The sequence below is a fragment of the Motacilla alba genome, chromosome 12 (genome assembly GCF_015832195.1).
Source record: "Motacilla alba alba isolate MOTALB_02 chromosome 12, Motacilla_alba_V1.0_pri, whole genome shotgun sequence".
In the NCBI taxonomy this organism is placed as follows: Eukaryota; Metazoa; Chordata; class Aves; order Passeriformes; family Motacillidae; genus Motacilla; species Motacilla alba.
Genome location: NC_052027.1, coordinates 20,272,637 through 20,300,367, shown reverse-complemented (window position 1 = coordinate 20,300,367; position 27,731 = coordinate 20,272,637). Strand labels below are relative to the sequence as shown.

The 27,731-nt window shown below is 45.6% G+C and overlaps 1 protein-coding gene across 1 annotated transcript in view; it reads left to right on the top strand.

The window, feature by feature from the left end:
• The window catches only part of WNT7A (Wnt family member 7A), a 36,593-nt gene extending 15,915 nt beyond the window's left edge, over window positions 1–20,678 (top strand). Inside the window, exon 4 of the mRNA XM_038149521.1 lies at window positions 17,118–20,678. Coding sequence (XP_038005449.1) covers window positions 17,118–17,597 — 480 coding nt within the window. The 3' untranslated portion in view covers window positions 17,598–20,678. The remainder of the gene's footprint in view (window positions 1–17,117) is intronic.
• The last annotated feature ends 7,053 nt before the right edge of the window (window positions 20,679–27,731 follow it).

Here is a 27,731-nt window from a genome sequence, read left to right as displayed (position 1 = left end):
AAATGAGACAACTAAGGGTGTCAGATGTGGAGGATTTCAAAGGTCAAAGGTAGAGAACATCCCTGTTCCTTTGCTGAAAAGCTCGGGTTGTGCAGTGCCTGGAAACCCCCAGGGCATGCCCAGGATGCAGCGAGGAGCAGCCCTGGGAGCAGAGTGGGGGACACAACCCATTCCCAGCTGTTCCCCACCACAAATGCAGCCAGGGCTGCCCGTGGGTCCTGCAGCCAGGGCCAGCTTTCCTCACACTGAAGGACAGGCTCTGACTCTGTTTTTCTCTGTCTGTCTGGGGGGACGACCCAGCAGGACTCACTTGTGTAGCACAAGTTCCTCAGGCTTCTGGAAGGGCAGGGGCAGAGATCTGAGCAGGGGTCACCAACACGCCACCAAACTGGCCCTGAGCAGCCCCAGAGCCTCACCTCATTTGTCAAACCTACTGGAGAGCAGCAATTCCTGACCTTCAGAAGCAGAGTTGTGGGTGTCTTTCCTCTTTGAATTAGTGTTTCCTGAAGTGCTGATTCACTGCAGGAAGGAGCAAGCAGTACAGTGAGAACAGGAGGAGAATTCATAACAGCTGGGTCAGAAAAGGGAGAAAAAGTTTCAATTAATTTAAAGGCATAATCCTTATTTGCCCTGCAGACTTCCATGTGAGGGGGTATAATTGCAAGACTGAATTGTCTGTTAGCAGATTTGTCTTCTCAACTATGAAGTTGATTGAATTACTGTAAGTAACACAATAATGTATGCCTGAGAGATATTTATACTCCAGGAAACAGAAATGTTACTCTCCAGGTTATCCTGCTAAAAAATAACAAAGTAGATACTGAAAGGCTCTACACATTCTGGCTGTAAGCATTTCATTCTGACAGCATGGCAAGGTACATGACCAGACTGCTCTCTCCTCTTTTTTCCCTGTGACATTGAAATTCCACAAATGGCATCTTGCATCAGCGTTACATCATATTAAGTATAATGCAATATTATGAGTCATTGTTATAAATCATGGGCACAGGCTGCATTAGAAGGCTTTTGCCTTCAAGAGCACATCAAGGTGGATTTTTATTCAGCATTTCTCTTTGGAAGCATGTGTAGGTGCACTAACTTTGCAATGTCTCTCCATCCACTGCATCGGGAGCATTTCAGATTTCCCCTTCAGCTCTGAGGCTCCCAGAGAATGTGGAGGATGTGCCTGACAGAGCTGCTGCAAACAGCAAGCAAATCTGGGAGCACCCAGGAGGTGTTCCTGAAATGGATCATGCAGGGATCACAATAGACTGGTGTGTTTAATGTTTCATCCTGTAAAAAACTGCAGCAAGGCTGAAGTGACACAGTGGCATTAGGAAAGCGGGGAGCTCAGGGCTTCCCCCGAGCTGTCCTGGAAAGCCACACTCTTTACTTGCTGCTTCTCTGGCCTCAGGAGGACATTGCTACCATGAGACTTCCTGAACATGTTCCTCTTCTTGTGGGGTGTGCGGTCACCACAGCAATTAACTCTGGAGGGGACAGCTATTTCTACCTCTCTCAAAATACCTTTCTCTTTAATTACCCTTTCACCTCACTACCGGCAGCAGCACAGAACACAACCTCCTGCAGATGAATGACTTAAAAAGCTGTGAGCATCATGTCAGGAAAGAGACAAGGCTGATAAAAGAGGCTGCCAAACAACATAACATTTCTATTTTTCTAAATATAGGCCTGAAATTCTGGAGATTTAATATTTCTGCCTGAGCTAAATCTTAAAGCACATGAAAATATGCAGTGAAAGGGGAGCGCACTTGTGGGCTTGCAGCCCCACTGGAGTGGCCCTGACTGGGGAAGACCAGTCTTGCAGAGGGACCCCAGCATTCCAGCAGCTCCTTGTAGGAGCTCTGCTCCCAAAAGATGACCATCTGGATGCTGGTCTGCTTGGCAGGCACAGCTGGGTGCCAGGGGGACACAGAGGCACAGAGGAGCCAGGAGATCCTTCCACAAGGATGTGTCTGCTACAAGCTGGCCCTGAGCAGTGCCTGCACAGAGCCCAGCTGGCTGAGAGAGCCACACCATGCCCTGCTGCTCCTCCATCAGCAGGAACAGCTCTCATGGCACCCACCAGAATAAAGCCCCAGTGTCTGGAGCTGCTCACAATTGCTGAAGACTTCAGGGAGTCTCAGAGAGTGGCTTTGAGCCAAGCAGGACTGGGAGAGGCTGCCCTGACACCCCTGGCACCAGTAATCAAAGGATATTGGAGTACCAGCAGCCCAGCCATGTTTCCTGGAGTTCAGGATTTAGCAGTGCCTTTGCAATTGCACTTCACTTTTTCCAGTGTGTTTTTGTTTATGGTGGGATTTTTTGTTTTGGTTTGGTTTTTAATTCGGTTTGGTTTGGTTTTTCTGACATGGGCACAGAAATGTTGCTCATTTTCCTTTTCAGAAACTCCTATTCTTGATGTTCGGGATGCTTCTCAAACACTCAGCTGAATGGTGCCCCTTGTTGATAGTGGCAGTGTCAATTCTGCCAGACCCCACTGTCACTGTCAGGGCTGTGACAGTGGAGGTTGGCAGATCTTGACCTACAGCCTGGCCATGGCACCATTGTGCTGGAGACAGCCATGCCCAGAACATCCTGCAGACCATGCTCAGCCAGGACAACACACAGCATTTCCACTCACAGAGCAGTAGTGTTAATAGAGAAAAAAATGGCTCCACTGCTAAAATGTCACACAAACCCAGGAAACGTGGTGCTGGGTGCAGCAGATGTGCCTATGTAGGGTGTCCTAGGAGCTCTCCTGGTACAATATTTGGCCTAGATTAAAACCAGGCAGACAGAGAATGTTGAGGAGAAGGTTTACACACAGGGCTTGTGCCTCACTGTGATCAGACAGAATCTGTAAAAGTATCTTCTGGCAAACCTCTGATGTGGATGTGGAGGCAAAGAGGAGTGTCCACCCAATGACCTGGACCCAGTTCCATCCATCCAAGGTACACCCAGTGCTCAGTCCTTGCCTTTCCTCCAAACGCTCCAGCCCCAGGGCTTGGCACCCCAGCTGTACTTCAGTGCAAGTAGAAAAGGAGACTTAAATGCCACAAAGTCTGTCCTGGCAGTTTCGTTGGCTGGGGCAGCAGGATTCCCAGAAAGGCCAAGCTCTGAGTTTGGAGTAAATCCAGTTCAATGAATGGGAAAGCTCCCATTGAGGCTGGTGGGACCACAGGGTGCAGCTGAGTGCTTCCAAAATCCCATCCAACTCCATCCCAAGGCTCTGCTGGGCAGCCTCCTAGGTGTGAAAAGAAATACACATCCCTTGCAGCCTTAGAGCATTTTGTTTGTGTTTGAAAGGATCAAAGCACTATTTATGGCTTTCCTACTTTTTAGATAATAGTCTTAAAGCAAGTCTGAGCTTGACAGACAAACTCTGCATCTTCTCAACAGCCCAGAGTAAAGATAAAGGAAGCATTAATGTTGGTCTAAATTATGAGAGGGAATTGGACTGCACAAGAACTGTAATCCACAAAAATGAATTTTCATTCCACTTGTTCTGCACTTTCAGCTAATCAGAAATGGTGATACATGGCCCTACTTGTATTTTGGCTTTTAGCTCCCTCCTATATCTCATGAGGTTGAAAACTGAATTCCTGATTTACACTGGAGATTAGGGAATGATAAATGCTATCACTCGCCTGTAGTCGCAGTTTTAGAGGATTCTGGCATTATGAGCAAAACATGCATTTCATGTGTGTGATTACTGGAGCTGACAGTCTGTCATGCTGCTGACAGAGAGCTGGGACTGAGGGCCAGCCTCTCTTCATAAATAACAGAGATCTCAAATTCCAAATTTAATAGCGGGCACCTTTGCTCAGCAAAGCCACTGGCTGGGTCACAGGTTTCTGGACAATTTCTGATTCAATCTGGCCTTTCTCTTTGGACAGTTAGCAACACTTCCCGTGGGACCACGCTTGCCATTCAGTGCTCAGAGGGGATATCAGCTAGACAAAAATAGGTGCTGTGTAGATTATTCACTTCTCCCAGGGTTTTCAGCACCTTTGGAGTCTTGATAGAGTCTTTGGTGTCTCTCCTGTTGCAGAACAAAACAATAATGATTTGAAGCATATGCAGCTTTCACACAGCACAATCATCTCACAGCAGATTCCTGCTGTGTTTGGGGGTTGTAAAACATATCCTGGTCATGGAAAAAAAAGACCTGAGGGGTTGGAACAAGATGGGCTTCGAGGTCTCTTCCAGCCATTCTGTAACTCTTATGAAAAGTTGCAAGAAAAAAACCAGCACCTGTTAACCTTAACTGTGACCTATGAGCTTGGCTATCCTGTCTTGTAATGCTTTTATTAACCTGTGCTCCTTGATGTGTTTTTGAGATCAGAATCCAAGATTTTTGAGCTTCATACCTGAATTTTGGCCTAAGTTTTTGAAAAAAATTCAGAAATAGCGGTTGAGAACTGTTCTGTTTTTCCAGTTGGCATTTGTCACACTGGAAATTCATGTTTCCAAACCCAAGACTGATTTCCTCGCCTGCTATTGGGATCTTCCATATTCACACTTTAGTAAAACTCAAAGAAGATTGGTATTGGCCAAGTCAGCAGAAAACGAATGGTTTGGCCAGTTCACTGAGACCACTTTTAATGCAGAAACAGACCGTGTTTGTACATAAAGTGTTCACCAAGTTCTGGTGGCGATCTCCCACTGTGCAGCCTCATTCACTAAATCTCTGACCAATTAAACCCAAGACTAGGATGTGGGGCAAGATTTCTGCTCCATGGTGTGTGAAATTGGAATCCTCTGGGGTTACAGCCCAGACCTCCTGAGCCTGGGCTGAAAGTATCTCCAGGAATGTTTCCAAGAACCCCAATGATGAGTCAGGAACATGAACTCAGTTATCTGAGCTAAGCCTGTAACTCAACAGAGGTTTTGGTAAAACTGAAAGTTAAACCAACGTTTGGTTCAAACCTTTTCATAAACATGTGGTGGCAGAAAACTCTGACCTCATGAAGCCCTGAATTCTCACCAAGAGAAATAATTGCCAGCATGTGCTGTACAAATGAAACAGACTTTTGCTTTAATGGAAAGAGTTTCCAGGTATTTTGAAGTAAACAATTAATAAATCAATGAATGAAGAACAACCTTTTAGTCCAAGGACACAGACAAGGCCTGTTGGTACTGGAAGGATGCAGAACTGAGCTATGGAAGGACAGAAAGGTTTCAAGGAACTGCAGGGAGGATGCTTGGCTCTCATGCCCAGTTAGTGCCAGAAGGCACCAGGATTAATTTGAATTAGTGCTGGTTATTGAAACCAGCCCAAGACTTCTGCTACTTGAAAGGGAGCTGCACCTAAAGGGTGTCTCTGGGTCAAGCAGCAGGAGTGCCATGGCATGGGCTGTAACCCAGATCTGAGCCAGCTCCATCCTGGAGCTCCAGCCAGGCTCTCGTGGGAGCAGGCTGGTGGCCTGCACTGAGGGAACTAGCCTTGCCTACAGCATTCCAGATCCTGTACCAAAAATGAGCCCACACACAGTTAGGGGACAGCCACACACCCTGTGACAGAGCTGCTCCCCCAGGAGATGTTCCTGAGCCACAGCACATGCTGTAATGTTTGAGTGGATAAATCCTGCAGGCGTGGAACAATTAACCATCAAGAGGGCACAATAGCCTGCAAATCAAGAAGGGCATCAAGGAGTCAAGAGAATGTGTCCAAAAAAACATGGATTAAGCCTTCACAGAAGTTTCTTCAATATATCTACACTTTGTCATATTTAGTTGAATTTACTTTGAAATTTCCAGTGGGAAATGAGAAGGCAGAAGGAAGCCAGACACTGAGTGCTTAGGCTTTGCTTTCCCAGGGAATCAGACTGAGAAGTCTGCCTTGCTATACTTAATGCAAATTTAGGCTGAAAGGTGTAATCAAAGTCCTAAAATATTTTCTGAAAAGTGTAGATTTGAATAACTATGCTAAGTAATACCTTAGCATTAAGATTTTTTTTTTAATTTGATCTGACAGACTTCTGCTTTCTATTAAGGTACCTTAATGAGAGGTTTATATGATTGAGATCAGATTAATACATTAAAGGTGCACTATGGACATGCATGGTTTCTTCAGCTGATGGTTCATGTTCTGGTGGGACTGGTGTTTAGCTCTGTTACAGGCATCCTGTGGCCTTCTGAACTGGAGACCTGGAGTAACTGGTTAACCTTTTGTTAAAAACATCCATCTCAAGGAGAAGACTCACTTGTGCATGGCTTATAAACAGGAACAATCAAAGGCATTGTAGGCTGCTGCTGCTGCTGAACTTGTGTATAACTGCTGAGCAGGTAGATCAGTTCAGAAAAAGCAGGAGCACGGGGTGGTGTGAGGGTGAGCTGGCTCAGGGGAACCCCATCCAACCACACAGCACACCTCAAGAGTGAATTCTGTTAGCATGTGATTCCTTGGTAAGACAAAAGCTTCAACTATTGCTCAAAATGGTACAATCAGAGAATCACAGAATGGTTGGGGTTGGAAAGGACCTTAAACCCATCAAGTCCCAGCCTGGCCTTGGACACTTCCGGGGATGCAGGGGCAGCCACAGCTCCCCTGGGCACCCTGTGCTTAGACTGCACTCAGCATTATACATAAATTTAGGAAATTCCACTTTCTTCTTCATAGGAGCAAATTTTCATTGAGAACAGGCCAGAAGATCCCTGTTAAAATTCTTGGCCTGGGTCTGGGCATGCTGCTCTTGGCAGCTGCGGGGCTGCAGAGAGAGGCTCTGCTGGTAGGATCTTATTGCTGATAAGTGGGAGCTATTTGAAAACATGGAAGTGAGGATGTATTGCCCCAACTGCAGCAGGAGGGGAAAGGCACTCATGGATTAAAGTTAATTAGAAAGTCATCTTTGTAATATTGCAATTAACACCAAAATCATGTTACTTTATGATAGCAGGAGTATTTTGAACTGTAAACACAAAATGTGTGGAAGTCTGTTCATAATATACTCTCTGTCATTGTGATCCAGCTTCTGCTTTCCAATAACTAACAAAATTGCGTGGAGATTATCTGGAGGAATAATGAGACATTTCTTTTAAACTGACAGGAATGGCTCTCACTTCCCTGAGCAGCTGTGGCTTGATGTGCCAATCTGGTGAGATCCCACCCAGAGTACAACCACCCGTGGCAATGGGCTTGGAGCCTCTGCCACAGCCCAGGTGGTGTTATCCCTGGAGAACAGTGGGGCTGGGAGAAGGAAGGGAATGGGAGTGGGTGTGAGGTAGCTCAGGTGCTCTTCCCAGGTCAACAAATGGCAGGTAGGCAAAGCAGGCCATGGGTGCCTCTCCAGTGCCATTTACTGAGCTGTGAACAGTGTTAGGACTGATGTTTAAATATGTCTCTGTGTATCAAATACAAGCATAGCTCATGTTTTGTTCTAGACCAAAGGGGTTAATGAAGAAGTTGAGGTAAGAAACTTTGTGTTTTTATAAAGGCAGTACTGCAAAATTGATGGAGAATTACTTTGACATTACCTAAAAAGGCCGATAGAAAGGAAGAACATCCCTTTCAACTAAAACTACTGTCTTGGAGAGCTAAAATTTATAGACATTTTCCAGCATGATGAATAATGTCCTCTGTAGTATCATCTGCTGGGTACCCTAGGGTTAACTCTCACAGTTTGGTATGCAACCAAATGAACCTATAATTAACTGTGTGTGGCTATTGGTTGGAAATGTTTGGAAGCAATATGAAGTGATAATATTCTGCAGCTCATGCTCCTGCCAGTAGCTGGCTTTGTTAGTTTAGCACAAGAGGTGTTTCCTGATTACTTGTCTGGAACTAGCCAGGCTGCTCTCTTGGTTTCCATCACTCTTTGGAAACTTTCCTCTCGACAACTTCAGCATTTGTCAAAAAGCTCTACCTAGTGGCTCCCAGTTCTTTATACACAATCCTTTACTGCCAGCACCACTTCACTGGAGAGCTTCCCCTCCACTGGGGAGGGTCCCATAGAAGGTGAATTTCAGGGAATGAGTCAGGCCTGGGTCATTCCTCACTGTGTGAATCCGCTGTGACGAGGACAAATTCCAGTTGTGTCATTTCTTGTTTTCCCTGCATCGTTTTTATGTGCAGAATGACTCAGGCTCCATGACAAAGCCCAAAGCAAGAGGCAGCAGTGACGTCCTTGTCTGAATAACCCCAAGAATTTAACTTGTTGTGTACCCAAACTGAGGAGCATAATTAAATTCAGTTCCTCTTACCTGGGGGTGTTTCCCATTTCTTCAGAAATATCATGCTAAAACATAAACTACAAGCACAATTCCTTTCTTAATGCCATCTTAGTTCAGAAGCCCAGAGAATGGATGAAGATCACTGTCCCAAGATCAAAACTTAGAGCAGACACTCTGGATGTAGGATGCTGGAAGGATTGCATTGGCTTTGAAGGGGTCAGGGTCAGCAGACATGGCTCAGCTTGGATTTCATTGACTTCACTGTTCTGATTCATGCATTGACTGCAGGGATGGGCTTGTAGGGTGAAGCAGGGATTAAGGAAAATGATGTTTTTAACAATGGACATCCATGCCATTTTTAATACATAGCAAAATACCACACAGGTCACTATTTTAGAGAATCCTGATTGGAAGTTTCAGTATTTTAGGGTGATTTTTAACTGGTGACCAGAATGTAAGGGAGGTAGATGTGACCTAAGAAGAAATGTTATGTGGGTAGCATGTCAAAAGGCAGAAAAATTGCTGCCTCATTTTCTTTCTAAACTTAGTGTCTCAGTGTCAGTGAGCACCATGCTGTTTCTTCATTTCCAAAACTCCTCGATCATCATCTTTTATTAACTTCTGGCATGAACCTTCTATCCAGTATCTTTTTGGAAAGGAAGATATGTACTGTGGAAAACTTATGTAGTGATAGGAAGGAAAGCTAGATAACATAACCAACAACTCTATCTGTAATTCTGTGCCACCACCCCCATTCCCAGCGTATTTCAGCTTCATCCTACAAAGTGCTCAGGTAGGCCAGACAACAAGATTGTTCAGTATTTCACAACCTAAAATCCATCATGTCTATAGTGTCAGTTTTGCTTGGACAGCAGCAAGTAATGATCCTAGATAAATTTTCCCTTAATCTCACAATCCCATTTCAGTAAGGGGCTAGGGAATCCCATTTTCATTTAATGATAGAATATAAAATCCCATGTTGAATGTCTTTAAGACAATTCAGCTAAATTCTAATAATAACAAGTGAAAGCACATTAAAAGAAACCAGATTTTTTTCAGAACTCTTTTTTCCAAGTTCCTTTTTATGACAGATCTTCAAACTTCCTTCATGATGACACTTACTTGGCACTGCATTGATCCAGTCTAATCTAGGTGATAAGATGTCTCACAAGAGTTACTTTTCAAAAACAAGTAGTTTATCAAACCCATTGAGAGTTATGTTTTCAAATTATTTCCATTTTTTCTGTTGAAAGATTTGCTTTTCTTTTAAATAGAAAACCCCTCAGAACCAAAAGGCAAGTGGTGCTTCAGGCAGCTGTACCCAGGAGCCAGAACAACAGTGACCCCTCAATAAACTGCCAGGCCACCTTTCAAATAGTGAGCCTTTGTCATCAGCAGCTGAGAAAGCACAAAGTGCCACACCAGGATCCCCCCTTTTCCCAGCTACTTCCAACACATACTGGGAAAATGCTGCTGTCAGACTCTGTCCTGATGTAAGACCTAACTAAGCATTAATTTGGAAATTTGCAGTTGAAATTTGTAGTTTTCTAACAGCATTTCCTGTGAAAGGGTGGTGAGGAGGTTTTGCACCGAATGCACCACAGAAAACACAGAAAACAGGAACTTTATCCCAGCCATGTCCCTTCAAAGTGTGGGAAAACCAACCCGAGGCTCCAGCTTGGGCATTAATGGCTTTTATTTGCATTTTGATGACCAAAGAAAGATGAGAGTGCAGGTCCTTTCTGTCTGGGGAGAGCTGGAATGGGAGAGAGCTGAGAAGGAGAGGGGTCCCAGGGTCCTGCAGCTGTTACCAGATGCGGTGGGGAAGGGACAGGGTGAGGGAAGAGAGGAGAGGAGAGGAGAGGAGAGGAGAGGAGAGGAGAGGAGAGGAGAGGAGAGGAGAGGAGAGGAGAGGAGAGGAGAGGAGAGGAGAGGAGAGGAGAGGAGAGGAGAGGAGAGGAGAGGAGAGGAGAGGAGAGGAGAGGAGAGAGCACCTGGGGACACCTGAGGCAGGAAAGCCTGATCCCAGGGGCACAGGGGATTTTGGGGGTGTCACTCCTCTCAAACCCCTATAGATGCTGAGCTGTCAGCATCAGGGGCTGCCACATCATGGCCTCTACCTCTGCAGGTAGGACCCTGGTGGAGGCAAACTCAAACTTCAGAGCTTCATTTGATTTCCACAAAATATGATCAGGTTTGCAGAGCAAACTCTTGAGGGCTGGGCAAGCTCAGAGCCCGAGCCACAGGCACGGGATCCCCTTGCACAGTTACTTTTGTGAAACCAAGAGGGCTTGGGCAGAAGTGTATCCCAGGAGCAGATAAGGTGTTCTCCTAGAAGGACCCCTCAGTGCCAGAATGCTGAGGAAAAATCTGAATTCTCAGGATGAATTTCTTCATGGAAGGCATTGTTAAACACCAGCAGGGACTGCCCAGGGAGGTTTGGAGTCCCCATCCCTGGAGGTGTCCAAGGACACCCTGGATGTGGCACTCAGGGCTCTGGGCTGGGGACAAGATGAGGATCAGACACAGCTTGGACTGGATGGTGTGGGAGGGCTTTTCCCCCTTAAATGTTTCTGTGGCCCTGAGGTATCATGACACCTTGTTTTGTTTCACAGAGCAGCTCCTACAGCTTGAAAAAAGGTAAGGGCCAGGCCTTATGTTTGAGAAGAGCATTAATTAGGTTGTGTGAGAATCCATCTCATTAAATCTCACCTTTCGAAACAAGTCATTTCCTTTGTGTTCCAAGCTCAGTTATTCTTCAAAAATAACAACTATAAAAGCATTCTGTGAAATTTACTTTCTGGACCCAGAAGTTGTGATAAATTGATTTAGTCTACAGCAAGTCACAGAGGTTATCAGAAGTATAAGAAAAATATGCAGGAGAAAATATTTTTTGCTGCATTCCTCTCAGCTTTTACTGGCCCTGCTCTTGTTCATTTGCTATTCTGCACAGTGTTAGGCAGTGACTGAAGGGCACCAGCTCTATGATTTAAACAACACAACTTGCCCAGGGAGAGAGGATCACATCTCATTCTGTTTGCACGTGCAGGGAGCATTGCGTGAGCACTGTGACCGTGCAGAAAGTCTCACTAATACTTGTTCTTTACTTCTTTGACACGCTGGGGAAACAGAAGCTGCATTTCAAAGATAATTCTGGCATATGATCAATTTTTTTATAAAGATGAAGTAAAGGGCAACTAATTTTTCAGGCAGAAAGTACAAAAATAAATATGAAACCCTATAAAGGGCACACAAGAAATGAAAGGAATCTCCTGCTTTGTGTGGCATAGAGAAAGGTCAGAAATAGATCAAAAAAAGATTGAACTTATGAGAGTATAAAATTTCTGAAGCTTTCATTTTTCAGGGTGTCATGGCTTCAAATCTGGAGAAAGTTTTTCTGCTCTTTAAAAGAGGATATCCCTTAGTGAAGGTAGATGGTGGTGTTGGGAAATCCCACCCAGCTGTGGTGTTTGCAGCAGGGTGTCATTTATCAAAATGCTCCTGGCTCCCTGCATAACCAGCCCTCAGACCAGCAGGTTGCCCAATATTCCTGAGACACCAATTCCAAGGAAAGTGCAAAGGTGGTTTGATTGATGTAGGCCATGTGCTGTGGTGATTCCCTGCTCATTTTTTATTTAAAACACAAAAATTCTTGTCATGAGGAAAAGGGTTCAGCCTGCCTGGGGTAGCAGGATTTCTGGGATAGTCACAGCTCGTGGTGTTCCGGAGCAAAGCCATTTGATACTGGCTTCAGATATTCTTTTGCACGGATTTACTTATCAAAAACATGAGAAAAAACATCTTTTGGCTGTGCTTAATAAGATCTTCATAAGATGTTCAAGTGAGGTATCAAAGCCTGTCTGGAATGAGTCACTCAGTGTGGGACACAATCCTTTCCAAGCTCATCCCAGTCAGTTTGCCAGGGGAGTTAGTGCAAAATGTGCTCCTACAGAAGACATCTGACAGCAGCTCTGTGTTTATAATTAGTAGCCATCCACTGATAGGAATATTTTCCATCTTTTCTGTTTAAGTATGCCTTTGCTAATTTTAAACTTGCATTTGAGTGGCTTTTATCCAGTTTCTCACATTTCTCAAAGATTCCATAGGATTTGTCTCTGACAGCAGGGTTTCTTTTTTTGTGGTCTCTCTTTTTCTTTTTCTTTTTTTCCAATCAAAAACCACCAGGTATTACTTGTACTGCCCTCAGATTTCAGAGTTTTGGTGCTAGAACAGTCCTGCAAGTTACTTAAAAAGTAGCATCCTTTTGAGAATAATCTCACACTTGGATAAAACAAGTGGCAGAGACATTTTCTAATAACCTTAAGAGACATGGTCCTTTTGCTGTCTGTCCAGTCAGTGTTACACATCTACCCAGTGCCCTTTCCAATTCCTGGTCTCACTCTACACATTATTTGGTTCTCACGTTATTTTGGTGAAAGACTAAATAAGACATGGCTTTATTTTATTAGCTTAAAACATCCTTTTTATTCAATGAATCTTTCCAATAGCAAAAGAAATACTTGTATCTCAACATTATTCCCAAAGTTTGAGGAGCTTTGTCGTATTCAAGGAGCTACAATTGCCTCTGTGATAATATAAATCAGCAATTCTCACCTTCCACCAGCTGAAAGGGGCATCTCCCCATGGCCCTCCCCAGCCCACAGAAATGTTGTGGCATCTCTCCAAGTCCTGCCATGTTTTTTTTCTGGAGTGAAAATCTCACTGATTTTGCCAGTACTCACACTTTCCTTGACCTTTAGTGAAGGTGTGTGTGCAGACATTTGCAGGAGACAGGAATTTCCTGACCCAGGCAATCTGATGTCAGACAAAATTGGGCAAGACCATGGCCTTGGTGGGCAGGAGTCAGTATCTCACTAATTACCTGAGCTGCAGATGCAGCCTGGGGCCAGGGTTATTCTGGCTGCAGCACTTGCAGGGTGCCTGGCCCTGCATTGATCCCATGGGAATCCTACTGGAGGGGGGGTGAGCTGGAGGGGGGATGATCTCCAGATTTGAGATGTAGGTCCTTCAGCACAGCTTTGGCATCAAGGGCTGCAGAGCTCTCTCTGAGCTGGGGCTAGGCAGTCCCTGACCCCACGTGTGGGGTCCTTGGGGAACTCAGCCGCTTTGGTGCTGGGAGCCCAGGACACAGCACTGAGTGAGCCTGACAGGAGAGACTGCGGGCTGAGAAAAGCCCTGCATGGATGTGAGTGCTGTGTCTGAGCATGCCAGGCACAGAACCAGCTCTCCATGTGCCCCACAGCAGGGTGGGACAGCCAGGAGCCCTGGCTGAGCCTGCCCCAGCCAGGCTCCAGGGCCATGGAGCTGGAACAGCCCCTGCAGCTCCTGTGCCATGGAGCTGGAACAGCCCCTGCAGCTCCTGGGCCATGGAGCTGGAACAGCCCCTGCAGCTCCTGGGCAATGGAGCTGGAACAGCCCCTGCAGCTCCCGAGCCATGGAGATGGAACAGCCCCTGCAGCTCCTGGGCCATGGAGCTGGAACAGCCCCTGCAGCTCCTGGGCCATGGAGCTGGAACAGCCCCTGCAGCTCCTGGGCCATGGAGCTGGAACAGCCCCTGCAGCTCCTGGGCCATGGAGCTGGAACAGCCCCTGCAGCTCCTGGGCCATGGAGCTGGAACAGCCCCTGCAGCTCCCGAGCCATGGAGATGGAACAGCCCCTGCAGCTCCTGGGCCATGGAGCTGGAACAGCCCCTGCAGCTCCCGAGCCATGGAGATGGAACAGCCCCTGCAGCTCCTGGGCCATGGAGCTGGAACAGCCCCTGCAGCTCTGGGCTGCTGCTGCCACTTTCCCATGGCCAACCCCACACGTTCCCTGCAGAGCTAAAGGGGGAGAGCAAACATGTTGTGCTCCCAATAGCAGTGCCCAAAGGTGCTGCATCTGGAGATAACATCAGCAGGGAGAGCCAGCCCAGCTCTCCCCACACAAACTATTTCCCAGAGGCAAATGGCAAAGGGAGACGGGGGGAGAAGCAAGTACTGACAGTTTGCTGTAGAAGCTCAAAGAAAAAGTGGACAAAGCTGAAAGAACTCCAGCTCTTTGTCTGCATTTGACCCAGTTCAGAGCAACCACTGGTGCATGCAAATTTACTTCCCATGGCTGGTGGAGCTGGATATGGTCATTTGGTAAGAAACATGGGATCTGGGATTGGCATTTTGTGCCCTCCAGGCTCTTACATTCTAGGAAAAGTCAGTCTATAAGACACCTAAAGTTTAAATCTGATGTAAAAAGTATGAGCTGCTGGATAATTCCTTCAAAGAAACAAATCCTGAAATAAAAGGTGAAGAGTGCTTTCTGGTTTTAACAAAGACCAAGTTTTTAAGGGAAGGAAACCAAGGAAAAGACTGTGGTCTGCTATCCCTACCCAAAGAATCCCGTATCACAGGCACTGATTCATCAGAGGGTACTGGAATACTATAATAGTATTAAAATACCACCATCCACATATTTTAATGTAAAACAAATAGTCCGAGCGCCTGCTATCAGAGTACAACAGAACCATCAAATCACCACTGCAGGGTTTGCTTTTGCTGAGGCCAGACAGTTCAGGTTCCATGTAGCCTCATTTCTACAGGCTGTGGAGCCAATTCAGCCTTGCTGGATTTGCAGGACATGGCCCTGAAAGCCCAGAGAGGAGGATGGATTTGTGTACAAGGACAGAAGCAACAAAAGGGCTGTGAGCTACAGGTGGAGAGGGTGCGTTAGAGGAGGTGGGTCTGGAGGGGACAGCTCAGCTGCAGAGGGCAGGGGACACAAATGAGGTAGATGTGCCAGAGAGATTCCAGCAGAGAGTCTGGAACCTCTGGCACCTCTGACAAGAGCAGAGAGAAAGGGAGAGGGAGCCAGTAAACCTTAGGAAAATACAGAAATGATAAATGGGAGAGAGAACAATAAAGCAGAACTTTCTCACCTGTCTGCTCCTTCCCATCCCCTTCCAGGTGTTTTTGGACCTCTAGGAAGGACCCCTGGCACTGGGGCTCAGCTGGTGTTGCTCAAACTTTTGTTCGAAAGCAGCCCTTTTAACCCCGAGTGCCTGTGGCCAGGCGTGGCTGAGAGCTGCAGAGCAGGGCTGGCTGGGGCTGGGGTGCTGTGGCCGGGGCAGGAGCCCAGCCCAGGACACGAGGCTGCCCCGAGGAGCCCCCATCCCTTCCTGAGGAGCCCCCATCCCTTCTCGAGGAGCCCCCATCCCTCAGAGACTGCTGGCTCTAAATGGGATGGTAATGAAATAAACCAAAAGGCAATTTAGGTTACTTAACTACACTTCAGTGCAAAAACCCTGCCGGGATAGATGGCACATGATGTGTTTTGTGTTAATGCTCCAAGCTTTGGCGGATCCCCGTGGCAGATTGGAAATACTTTGTTGCAAGTTTGAACATCTTACCGGGATGTAAGGCCAGCCCCTTCGACAAGAGCAGTGATTGAATTAGGGCTGAAAAATGCATCCCTGGCTAGTTTCAATTTCAAAAAAGAGAGCTTTTAAAAAGGTACAAATGAGGCTAAAGGAATTTATGTTATTTTTCCGGTTTCTGTGCTATAACTCCTTTTCCATCTCCTCATCTATCTTCCAAGTGTCCTGCCTTATGAATGAGTGAGCAATAAAAGAAGTATGCAGTGGCTGAGAGAGAAACTCAAGATAACAAGATAAAGCCAAAGCTTGAGCAGAAGTTAAGATGTAGATCAGAATATGGAATTTTCTCACATCTGAGTTTTAGGGCAGTCATTAGATCGTTTGCATGAGAAGCTGATTTTAAATCAGTAGCACAAAATGTGACCTAGCACGTGCTGAGTTCACTTGTGTCGAAGGCTTGGACCTGTGCTTTTGGGGGTTGTGATCCTGTCTTCAGACCACGTGTGCTGACAATCTGCTCATAGACTAAAATAAAAATAAAGCTATTTCATGGAATCAAAAAAATCACAGAACCACGCAATGATTTGCATAGGAAGAGATCTTAAACTTCATCTAATTCTAACCCTCGTTCTGTGGGCAGGGACACCTTCCTTAGGTCAGGGCTCTGTCCTTGCCACCCCGAGCTCACACTGAGGTTTTAGGCTCAAGGTCGCCACACGTGTCCAGCCTAGAAGCCAGACTTGGCTCCTTCAGTGCAGGCTGCTGTTTTCTGCTGAAAATGGCCAGTGACAGTGTCTGCTGTTTCCAAACACCTCAAACTGAAGGAAGAGGCTGTAACAAAGGGTTAATTCCAATTTCCATATCACTGACCAGCTGCCCAAGTTTGGAGCTGCATGAATCAGCTGGGTTTTCTCAGGGGAAAAATGATGTGACCACTCCCTGAGCCCTGATAATCCCTCTGGCTGGGCTTTCCAGTGCTGGGCTCTGCCAGGTTAGGCAGAGTTTCATCATCAAAATTATTGTGGCCTCTTTCAAGTAAAAGACAGTGGGAAATTAATTGCTGGAATTAGGTGTGTTTGCTTGCGTTATCCCAACGTCACTGCTGCTTGGGGTCAGCTGCAGGGCCCAGGACTCAGAGCAGGAACTAAGGTGGACTCCAGTTTTATTTGGCCAAGACTGGGCTGGTAAACAGCAGGAGAAGATACAGGGACAGAGTTTCAGGGGATGTGAAGGCAGAAGGGAAGATGAGGCTTGTTAGCTTCAAAAGGAAAGTGTCGGGCACGGGGCAATCCTACTGAAAAAAAGCTGTGCCTCAGGAGGGTCCCATTCCAGCTTTGGTCCCTCAGTTGTGGAGTTAGGCAGAGTTATCCTCCCTGCTGAACTCACAGTGCAGAAGGGGAATCAGCTCTGCAGGCAGAACTGGGTCATACTGATGAGCATTTGCTGCCCGGGACAGCAGCGTGACCTGTGTGCGGTGGCAGCTCCCAGTGCAGAACAAGCCCATCCCTGAGTGTCACCCGGTGTCCATCTAACAGCCCTGCTGTTAATGCATCCTTTTTTGTTCTTCTAACCACAGATCCTGGAGGAAAACATGAAGTTAGAGTGCAAGTGCCACGGGGTCTCAGGGTCCTGCACCACTAAAACCTGCTGGACAACGCTGCCCAAGTTCCGGGAGCTGGGCTATATCCTCAAGGACAAGTACAACGAGGCCGTGCAGGTGGAGCCCGTCAGGGCCAGCCGCAACAAGCGCCCCACCTTCCTCAAGATCAAGAAGCCCCTTTCCTACCGCAAACCCATGGACACAGACCTGGTGTACATCGAGAAATCCCCCAACTACTGCGAGGAGGACCCGGTGACAGGCAGCGTGGGCACACAGGGCAGGATGTGCAACAAGACGGCGCAGCAGTCCAACGGCTGTGACCTGATGTGCTGCGGCCGCGGCTACAACACCCACCAGTACTCCAGGGTGTGGCAGTGCAACTGCAAGTTCCACTGGTGCTGCTACGTGAAATGCAACACGTGCAGCGAGAGGACAGAGGTGTACACCTGTAAGTGAGCACCTGCCCCGGCCGCTCCCCGGCCTGGATACATTTGCACGTGCGCTCGATGTGGCTGAGCGGAACTGCGGGAAGAGCTGCTCTCCCTGACGAGATGCTTACGAACGGAGCCCTCTCTTCTCCCCTCATGTTTCGTTGCTTATGTGGATACACATTTCAGACTCTTACAAAGTCAGCCAAGAAACAAAACCAAGAAAACTCCTCCCCGGGCCACCAGAGACATGAAAGAGAGAGAAAAGGATCATCTCAGTGAGCCTGCCCCTCGGGAGGAAGGAGCCCTGGCTGCCTTGTGGAAAGACACCGGCCAGGGAGGAATCTCTGGGTGTGGCAACGAACTCTTGGTTTGGGAAAGGGATGGTCAAACACCTCTGTGTACAAGGAGCAGGGAGGGGTAGGGGAGAAATCCCTACAAAAGGGCTTTGCACAGGATGGGATGGACAGAGCCTCCCCGTGAATTGCCCGTGGTAGTGTGTGGATAACACAGATTTAGGCTTCCACACTCGTGAAAAGCTTCTACTGATCTTGCCCATCTTTCCGCTTCACAGCACTTGCTGCAGCAAGAAGAACTGTGGAAGGGTTCTGTAGACACTGCTTTATCTGCCTTTCTCTTGTGTGTGTGAGCTGCAGATTTTAGCACAGGGATTTGGGACACTTGGGCATAATAATAACAATATTTAACAATTTATTCAGATAAAACTAATATTAATTTATTTAATTAAAAGAAGAACTTTACAAACCTTTCTGGAACTATTCTGCAATTAAAGTAGATAGCTGGCTTTCTTTGTGGAATAATTTTGTAGGATCAGCAAGGAAACACTGGAGCTGTACATATTACTCTTGACTAGGATATTTCTATTAGTTGGACTTGCAGAATATGTTCTACAGTACTGGATGTTTAAGGACAAAAGCTGGCGTCTTTATATATATGTACATACACAAACACACTGTATTTGGGGGTTTTTGTTCGTTTGTTTCCTCCTGTTTGCTGCTAGTTGTCTGGAACAAAAGTGGAGTGGTAGGGGTTACAAATCTTTACCAGTTTTGCAGTTTTATTTTTTCTTTGATTAAAGAAAGAAAAATTAATAAAATCCTGTTTGGAATATGTCTAAAATTAAGAAAATCCAGGCAAAATTCCATCTTTTGGAAAAAATCAACCATAGGATAAGAGAGTATATTTTGTAAGAGACTATTTTTATATAAATATTTTATTTATACTACGTCTGCTTGTTCAACCTGTACTTTTTCTCAAAACAGGCATACAATTTGTAATTCTTAGGCTATTTAACAGAGAAAGGGTAATTAGTTTGTGAACACAACAGCAGCAAGCTGGATGCATTCAGCTGCAATTGGTGGATGTATCAGAAAGTAGGATGAACTTTCTCTCCTGGCTCTTTTCCTGCAGCTCAGTTTGCAGAATATGCAAAACAAGAACAGGGTATGTAGCACCAATTTTGTCACATGGCTTGAATTCATGATTGGTATTAACTGGATGCTCATTTATCCCATTCAAGAAAAAAAAATCCGAATTAGCTTCCCACATGCGTCAGTCATTAAACTGTGGCGTTATGACTCGCAAATGTGCTGTGTGTGCTGTCAGTTAAACCTCTGCTTTGTGCTGCTGTCAAATCTGATTCCCATCAGGACAAGACTGTAGACTGTGACTGTAATAACTTGCATGACACACATCGTCTGATTCTCATAGATAGGATACAAAGCTTACTTTTTGTCCAGCTCCTTTTGGCATTTACATTATTCTTTCCCCCACTCCAAAGGCCAGAGCGCAGAAATACAGGAAAACATTTGGATGAGTTTAAAGAGGCAAATTTAAAGACTACTCACTTGTTTTTCAGAGCCTAAGCTGTTTTGCACTGTGGTATTTCCTTTTTATCACTGCTGATTTCTTCAGACATTCGAGTGGTAAATATTTCTCTGCATTTAAAATCATTCTGTTCCTACTGCTTAACTCATGTGTGGCTCATAAAAAGCCATGTCTAATTCTAACATTGTTTTTCACTGGGTGAGAAATGTGGCCCAGCGTTACAGATGATATTGCACATTGTCTGGGACAGATCAGGTTCTCTGCTCCTTCCAGACTGCAGGATCGCCCCTGTTAATGAGGCATCAGTGATGGGAATGTGCCACTGACTCCCTGCAAAGCAGCAAGTGCCACCAGGGGTAGGTGAGACACCTCTGTCCCGTGTGCACAGATCCTTCTCAGGCAAAACTCCCACCCAACACTGTGAAAACAGAGAATTTCTGAGAAGGGAAACAGAAGCATCTCAAAAGATGCTGCAAAGTTTGACAACCTACCTGTTAGGACTTGGGTTTTAACTCACTCCTTGTATATATATTATTTAAGAACACAAGCCCATGCCGTACCTAATCCTAGCAATGTATATCAGGGGTTAATGCACAGTTTCTTTGCAGACCTGCCACTTAACACGAAATAGAATTTTTATTCAATTCAGGCACCAGAATGGGATATCAAAATAAAGTTATTAATGTCATTTACTTGCAATCTTATGACTTGTCAATTTTCATTGGGTCACTGCTCTTAGTCCTCCTCAATTCCATACAACTGGATTTAAAATGCAGCCACATACAGTAGGTATGTTCATTATAACTGTATTATGGTTGAATAATTCAGATCTAGCATTTAACATTGGACTCTCCCCCCCAGTTTGTAGTGCGCTTGGATTTAGTGAATACCATATCATAGTTAAAATTGTGTTTTCCTCACTAATTAGAGTTCTTTTACAAGTTATTACTTTTGCAGCATGTTTTTACTATAGAAAAGTAATGTGCAAAACTCCTGCTTCCTGTAAATTTCCCTATGCAGTGATGTGTCATGTACAGCTAGCAGAATAATTATTGAAGGACAAATATCTTTAAACAGTTTTACTCACAATAATAAAAAACTGGATGCACAAGGTATTCAATTTGGTACAAATTTCCCCTATATTTTACAATATTGCTGATGAGAAAATGGAGAGAAAAAAAAGGGAAAAAAAGCTGTCAATTTGTTGAATAACTGGAATAACAATTTGGGAACCATGAATTAAAGAGCAAGGAAAACCAAATGCTGCATTCAACTGGAAAGTATTTAGAAATTTGGCTGTGTCACCTTAGATAGGAGAAATCGGGCCCATCAGGATGTGCCATGAATGTGGAGTTAATTGGTCATTTGCTAAATGGGCTTGAATAGCACGGAGAAAAAACAGGAGAAGGGGGAAGATTTACGGGTTTGTGGATATTCCTCCCCCCACAACAGCTTGGTCTTTGTGCTCCCGGATAGAGGAGCTCTGTTTTTACGTGGGGAGGGAGCTTACAATGGTACTGAAATGCACACAGGTGCAGGACAATGCAGCCCTCAAAGGAAAATCCATCTTTTCATGTATGCTGCCAGGGCAGCACTGGGCACAGGGACAACCTGGATGGGGCAGAGGAAACACAGCCCAGGAGCAGGGACAGGGAGAGCAGTGGGAAGCACAAGGGGAAAAGTTTGGCTGCAAGTTTGGAACCTGTTAATTGTGGAATGTCCCTTCCCCATCCTGTAGTGGAAACCTAGTTCGTGGAAAGGAAGATGTTCTGCCTCAGGATTCCCAAGTAAGTTTTAAGGATTTTATTTCTCAGCCTTTCTAAAAGGACAACTAATCTGAATTCACTCAGCTTGATACTAGAAGCACTTATATAAAACATGAATCAGTCCATTATTAAGTTTTCTATTGCCACATATGCACAAAGCTAACGGATATATGTCTTCCAAAAGTGATATTTAAACTGAAACATCCTTAAAATATACTCTTTAGTGGTTCATTTGATAAAGTTATTGTAAGGGGACACAGTAACTTAGAAAAGGTAAATAATGTCTACTAACCATATTGCACAAGGCTCTCAATTAACTCTCCTGTGGATTACAAAACTTTTTAACTGACCACACTTCAAAATCGATTTGGTAAACAGAGAAACATCACAGACTGCAGTCCGGATGCACAAATTCAAATTAGGATGCTGTATAAGTATTTCTGACAGTATTTTCACATTTATCATTATAATAGACATGAGGAAATATGCACTGTGAATGTCCCAGATGTGCATATTAACCAACACTGTCCCTTGTCCCCATCCGGTAACCAAAGGAGTCGATGGAGCAAGAAGGTCTCCAAGTCTGAGCTGCAGGGTGGATGGAAAACTGGATGTGAGTCAGCAGTGCCCTGGCAACCAGGAGGAACATCCCTGTTCTGGGGGGCACCAGGCCCAGCATGGCCAGTTGGGCCAGGGAGGGGATTGTCCCTCTCTGCTCTGCACTGGGACAGCCTCACCTCAAATATTGTGTGATGTTTTGGTCACTGCAGTATAAAAAAGAGTGTTCAAAGGAGAGACACAGGATGGGGAAGGGTCTGGAGGGGCCCTACAAAGAGTGACTTGGTTTGCTCAGCTGGAGAGGGGACGATTGAGGTCAGACCTCCCCAGGGGCCGCAGCTCCTCCCGAGGGGCAGCTCCAATCTCTGCTCCCTGGGACAAGGACAGCACCCAGGGAACGGCTGGAGCTGGGCCAGGGGAGGGTTAGGGTGGATATCAGGGAAAGGTTCTTCCCCCAGAGGGTGCTGGGGCACTGAACAGACTCCCCAGGGTTTGGTCATGTCCCCAAGGCTGCCAGAGCTCCAGGAGCATTTGGACAACACTCTCTGGGATACCCGGGGTGGGATCGTGGGGGTGTCCTGTGCAGGGCCAGGGGCGGGACTCGATGATCCTTGCAAGTCTCTTCCAATTTAGGGCGTTCCATGATTCTAACTAGGAGACAGAAAAAGACATTTGAGAGATAAAGAAACTAAAGGCCTGTAACAGACAGGATGCACTCCAGAAACGCTTTGGAGTACAGAGGAAAAAGCCTCAGAAGGAAAAGCCCTGAACAAATCAATGCATGGAAGGCACACCACTGAGTCCAGCAGGGACAGAACAGAAAGGACTCAGCAGAACGGGCAGATTGCAGCAAAGCTGAGCCTCCTCGCTGCTGCACAGCCCATAGTGCAATTTCATTCACATCAAGCCAAATCCAAGTATCTGTTCCCTGGAACCAGCAAGAAACCTGTTTTGTGAGTTGTTTCTCACACAGTTTTTACCTAGCAACTTTTCTTGTACACATGGAAATATACACTATGGATATCACATACATTGTAATTTTTAACATAAAATCCCACAGAGGATGTTAAGTACCCCTCACCTTGAGAAAGAAGTCAATGGAGAAAGACACAGAAGATCCAGTACAGGCAGTTGTGTTAGACCATAACGCCATCACACAGGACTGGACGATAGGTCATTTATTAAAAAAAAAAAAAAAAGTATTTTCCACATATTAAAAAAACCTCAGGATAATTCCTCTTGGCTTTTTCTAATGCTGTGATGTCAAGTTGTACAAAAGTTCTGAGCTGAGCCTGGTCCCAGCCAGCCACTATTATCCCTACAAACAGACAGGAAATCAGGAGACAGAGCCCAAGAGGGTTGGCCACTGGGCACAAAGGCAGCCTGTGAGAGAAATAGGACGATGGCCCAGGTTTCTCAGCTTCTGCCATCCCTTTTCTAAAGGAACTCGAGCAATGACTGATTTGTCTCCTTGTATAAAATACATATTCAGATTTGAGGGTTTGGGAAATGGATTCACTGCATGCAGTGATTTCCCTGTGTGTTCTGGGTAGCTGAAGAGAGGAGACTCCTTCCCAGGCTCATTAAATGCTGAGCACACAGTAATTAATATAACCTCCACATTAAGTATGAGTCATGCATCAGGGAAATGGGAAGAAACTGGTCTCATGTTTTGTCTCCTTGTGTCAAGTGATCAGCAAAGCTGGGAGATGGCAAAGGAGATAGCAGAGCAGGCTTTTTAAGGGAGGGGATGTGGACAGCAGCTCCACAGAGGGAACAAACAGCCTCTGGCAAGCTGAAACTCAGCTCAAACTCTCCACAAAGCAGGGGCACATTGCTCTGATGCCTCAGCACTGGAGGCATAGAAAAAAGTTAGGGAATATTCTACTGGAAAGCGTTTAATAGGACGATGTTAAAGCACATGGTGTTTTAAAGAGGGGGATGTGAGATGACTCACTGGGGTCAATGAGTTGTACCAACTAAGTACAAATTATGACAATTAGAACAGAAGCTAAAACAAGAAATAAATGGATTAAAGCCTTTCTGAGAAGTTAGAAAGGCAATTTATCTACTTCTGTCTCTCCTTTTGTGCTCGGCTCGAGCACCTGTCAGAATATTTTGACGCTTGCCCATTTTTAGTTGTGAGCCACATGAGCTGAATTCAGATTGAACAGTAAAGAGAAAAAAGCATCCCAGAATATATATTGTGTTTATTTAGGCCAGAGCAGCTTGGACAACAGTGCAAAATCAATCAGAGCCTAAAAGGAAGCTGGCAAACCATCAGTGCCTCGGCACATCCAGGCTGCACTTCCTCAGAAAGACAAGGGAGAGGGGCTGGGAAACTCTTGGTGTTTGTAACATACCCTTGGTTGATATAATAATGAGATGAGATGAGGGGATACATAGACCTGAATTAATGGCTCCACATCAAAGTTGTCATTTTGATGACTTGTTTGGGCAGGAGTGGCAGTGGCCGGGTGATAGATTATTCTCGCTTTATCCTGTCACAATGACATCTGCTTTATTCACAGATCAGCCACCAGTTGCTACAACAACGCCAGTGTGCTTTAGAAAATGTTGTTGAGCTGCTGAGAGAATCTTGGCTACCCATTAGCAAAATGTTAACTATGCAAAACCAAAGAGCATTTGGTTTTGTTGTAGGAAAGAAGTCAATGCTCTGCAATAACTAAGAATGTCAAAAAGAATTTACATTCAAAAAGTAGAGAAGAGGTTTAACCCATGATATCACCATGATTCAAAAATCCCCCTGGAATTCATTAGTGAGACATTAGGTCTGAAGAATAGAGAAAATAAATAATGAGTTTTATAAAGAAAGAACAAATACACTTTCCTCCAAGCAGGTTGTTGTCTGCAGCATTTTAACACATCTGCTGCACTTCATTTTTTCCTGTTCATTGTCTCAGAGTTTTACACAGTAAACCTTCACTAGTAGGGGTTTATTTATTTTTATTAATTTCTTTCCTGCCTGCTTAGCACTTGGAGGAGACCCTGGGTGCTAGTAAACCATGCCAGGACACTGAGTGGCTGCCAGCAAAGCCCCTCACCCCCACTTCAGGACAGGCTGGGAGAACCTCAGCCACCTTCCTTACAAAGGCAGTTCCAGGGAAGGATTTGCAGCAGGAATGGCTTTGTCCTGCAACCAGACAAGGCAGCCCTGTGTTTGAGGTCTGTGCTGGGGGGCAGGAGCCATGCCGGGAGCAGGTGAGCATCCCTGGAAATGGGAGCAGCGCTGGCGGGGGACAGTGCAGACCTGTGCCCAAAGGCACAGAAATCCCCAGCTGCTGAAGGGGCTGCTCGGAGGGAGAGGTGCCTGAGCTGCAATATTTGGAGTGAAATTCCTCCAATTTCTAGGAAAGCTCTGCCAGCCATGCCCCAGGTGATTGATGGGGGCTGCCTGCCACTGAGGGTGCTGGTAATCTGCGTCAGGCAGCATCCTCCTCTGAGAGAGGATCCCTGCTCCCAGCCCTCTTTGCCTTTGGAACACAATGGCCTTATCCATCTTGGCCATAATTTTTCATCCACTTCAAAGTTAAGTGAATGTAATTCTTAATTTGTTTTCCAAATGACTCCAACAATTTTCTTCCCTTTGTCTCCTCAACAAGATCAGATCGATTTTACAATGTGTTGTACTTCAAATTTAACTTCATTAAATGTTTATAACATTAAGAGGCTAATGACATAAGCCTTGTCTGTGGTATTTATAGGCTTTACAATGAGACTGAAGACCTGAGAGGGCTGAAGTTCATGTTAGTTCTTTGAGAATGAAATTCAACACCTGGTTGGAGCTGTAATACACAAACTACTAGTACTATGTCAAGACTATCATGTTAATTTAATCTATCAACCATATTTATTGTTGAAGTTGGAAATCTCAACCCAACCCACAATAGATCATAGGTGTATTGTTTTCCTGTCACAGTAAATAGGTCCCAAATGCTGATCTAATGATCTTGTTACATAACCAAACTCAAGATTTGTTAAGCTACTTATTACTGGAAGAATATATGTGAAAAATTGCCAGGAGCCATTTTTTGCTACCTTCTGAACACATTCTGGAGTCTCCTCTCCACAGTGGTTTCCTGGGTTCTATCTGCCCCAGTTTCATGTCATAATTGCAAAGCCGTGTGGTTTAATGAATTCAGCTACGTTTTGCTGCCCACCACTACCCTGTCCAGCTGCCATCAGTCTGGTTTTCCCCCTTGGTTCTGAGCCTGCTTCTCTCAGAGATCCTTCCTAGAGCTGGTGATCTCCAGTCAATGGGAATCAAAGGGACATCACACATACTAGTGTCAATGATGGAGTAGTATTAGTTGAATTATAGTCCAATAATTTTCAAGGAAGTGCAGGTGAGGAGTGGTTTTGGGGTCTTTTGTGGTTTTTTTTTTTTTTTTTTTTCTTTGTTGTAGCTGCTGCTACAAGCACTCAAGGCAGCAAGGAACAGGGAAACAGGCATATATCAGGGGACTAATGGGTTGCCTGAAGCTTTTGAATATGTTGGATCACACAGCTTTACCCAGGAGCACTATCTCTCTGCAGATATTTCTGTGTAATCCTAAACTGGGATTTCAGCTGCTCTCAGGTCTATTTGGAGCAAGCTTTTGGGACTGGGTGCTGTTCTTTGAGGCTTGGTGCAGTTCAAGACCAAGCTCAGAGCTCAGCACACCCACCCAACACACCCCGGGGCTCATCTCCTCAGGGGCCAAAGCTCACTCTCAGCTTTAAAGGATGAGCACAGCACAAGAGGTAATTTTTAAAAGGACCCTTGTGTCTCAGGTACAGCAAGTAGGGAACAGCAGCACTCGCCAGCATCGTTGTCATGACTACAAATGGCAATCTTCCACATGCATGGAATGTAATCTGGGCAAAGTCCAAAGAGCATCCTTAAAAACCCACTGCCATGAGAAGGCAGCAGGTCTTGGAGCCCCACCAGGCCACCAGCAACCATCCTGTCATTGTCCCCACAGGTCTGTGCAGCACTGGCAGAGGGCAGCGCCTTTCCCAGCTATCCAGTAAAACCAGGTACCCCCAGTTCCAGCTACCCCCACTGCCCTAATGTCAGCCAATTTCAGCTAATTATACACTAGGAACTTTATTTCCTGAAAATGGATATTACCTAAGCAAGTGGTATGGATAACATCTTCATCTGCCAGAAACAGGATTAGTTTTGACAGAGTTATGTTTACAAACATAAAATTTATCACCTTTTTTTGTTTTAAATAGCACCTGTGTACACCTGGAACAAGACAGTAGCTAATGATTTATGTTGGACGGTAACAACGGCTGGTTTTGCTGGAACTCTGCCACAACTGAGTGTCTGTCACTCTGCCCTACTGGGTCAAGACAACACATCAGTCAAGTAAATCACTTAAGTAAATTATTGAGGATTTAAATTGACTTTTTCTACATAATATGTAATTACTTCCTTGAACCAACATTCCCTTACATCACCGATCTAAAAAGCTTTCTATTTGTTTTTTAACTGAATATTGATTGAATTTAAATTACAGCCAGCGTGTACTATTTATCTGAAGTTCAGATTCTAGGGAGCAAACTTTGCAGCAGTGCTGTCAGCCCTGCAGGCCCTTCCACCCACACACCCACGTCACCCAGCTGCAGTTTTGCCCACCAGGCTCCCAGGGCAGGAGCAGCCTGGTGCCTCTGCTGAGCCTGCAGGACCAGGGCACCTGGGAGAAAGGCAGGGCTGGGCTGGGGACGCTGAAGCAGTACAGCAGCACAGGGAAAGATGAAAGACAACTCTGCAACACCAAGCTCTCACATGGACGTGCTGGAACAATGAGGATTTCTGCTGTAGCCAGCAAAGCTGCTAAAACCAGAAGTGAGAATTACGAGTGTAAAATCCCCATGGGGACTACAGGGATTTAGAGCCCCACAAGGCTGCATCTGCTGCTGCCTGTGCCTGTGCTCCCGTCACAGTTCTAGAAGAAAAGCCAAATATGCAGAGATTCCTC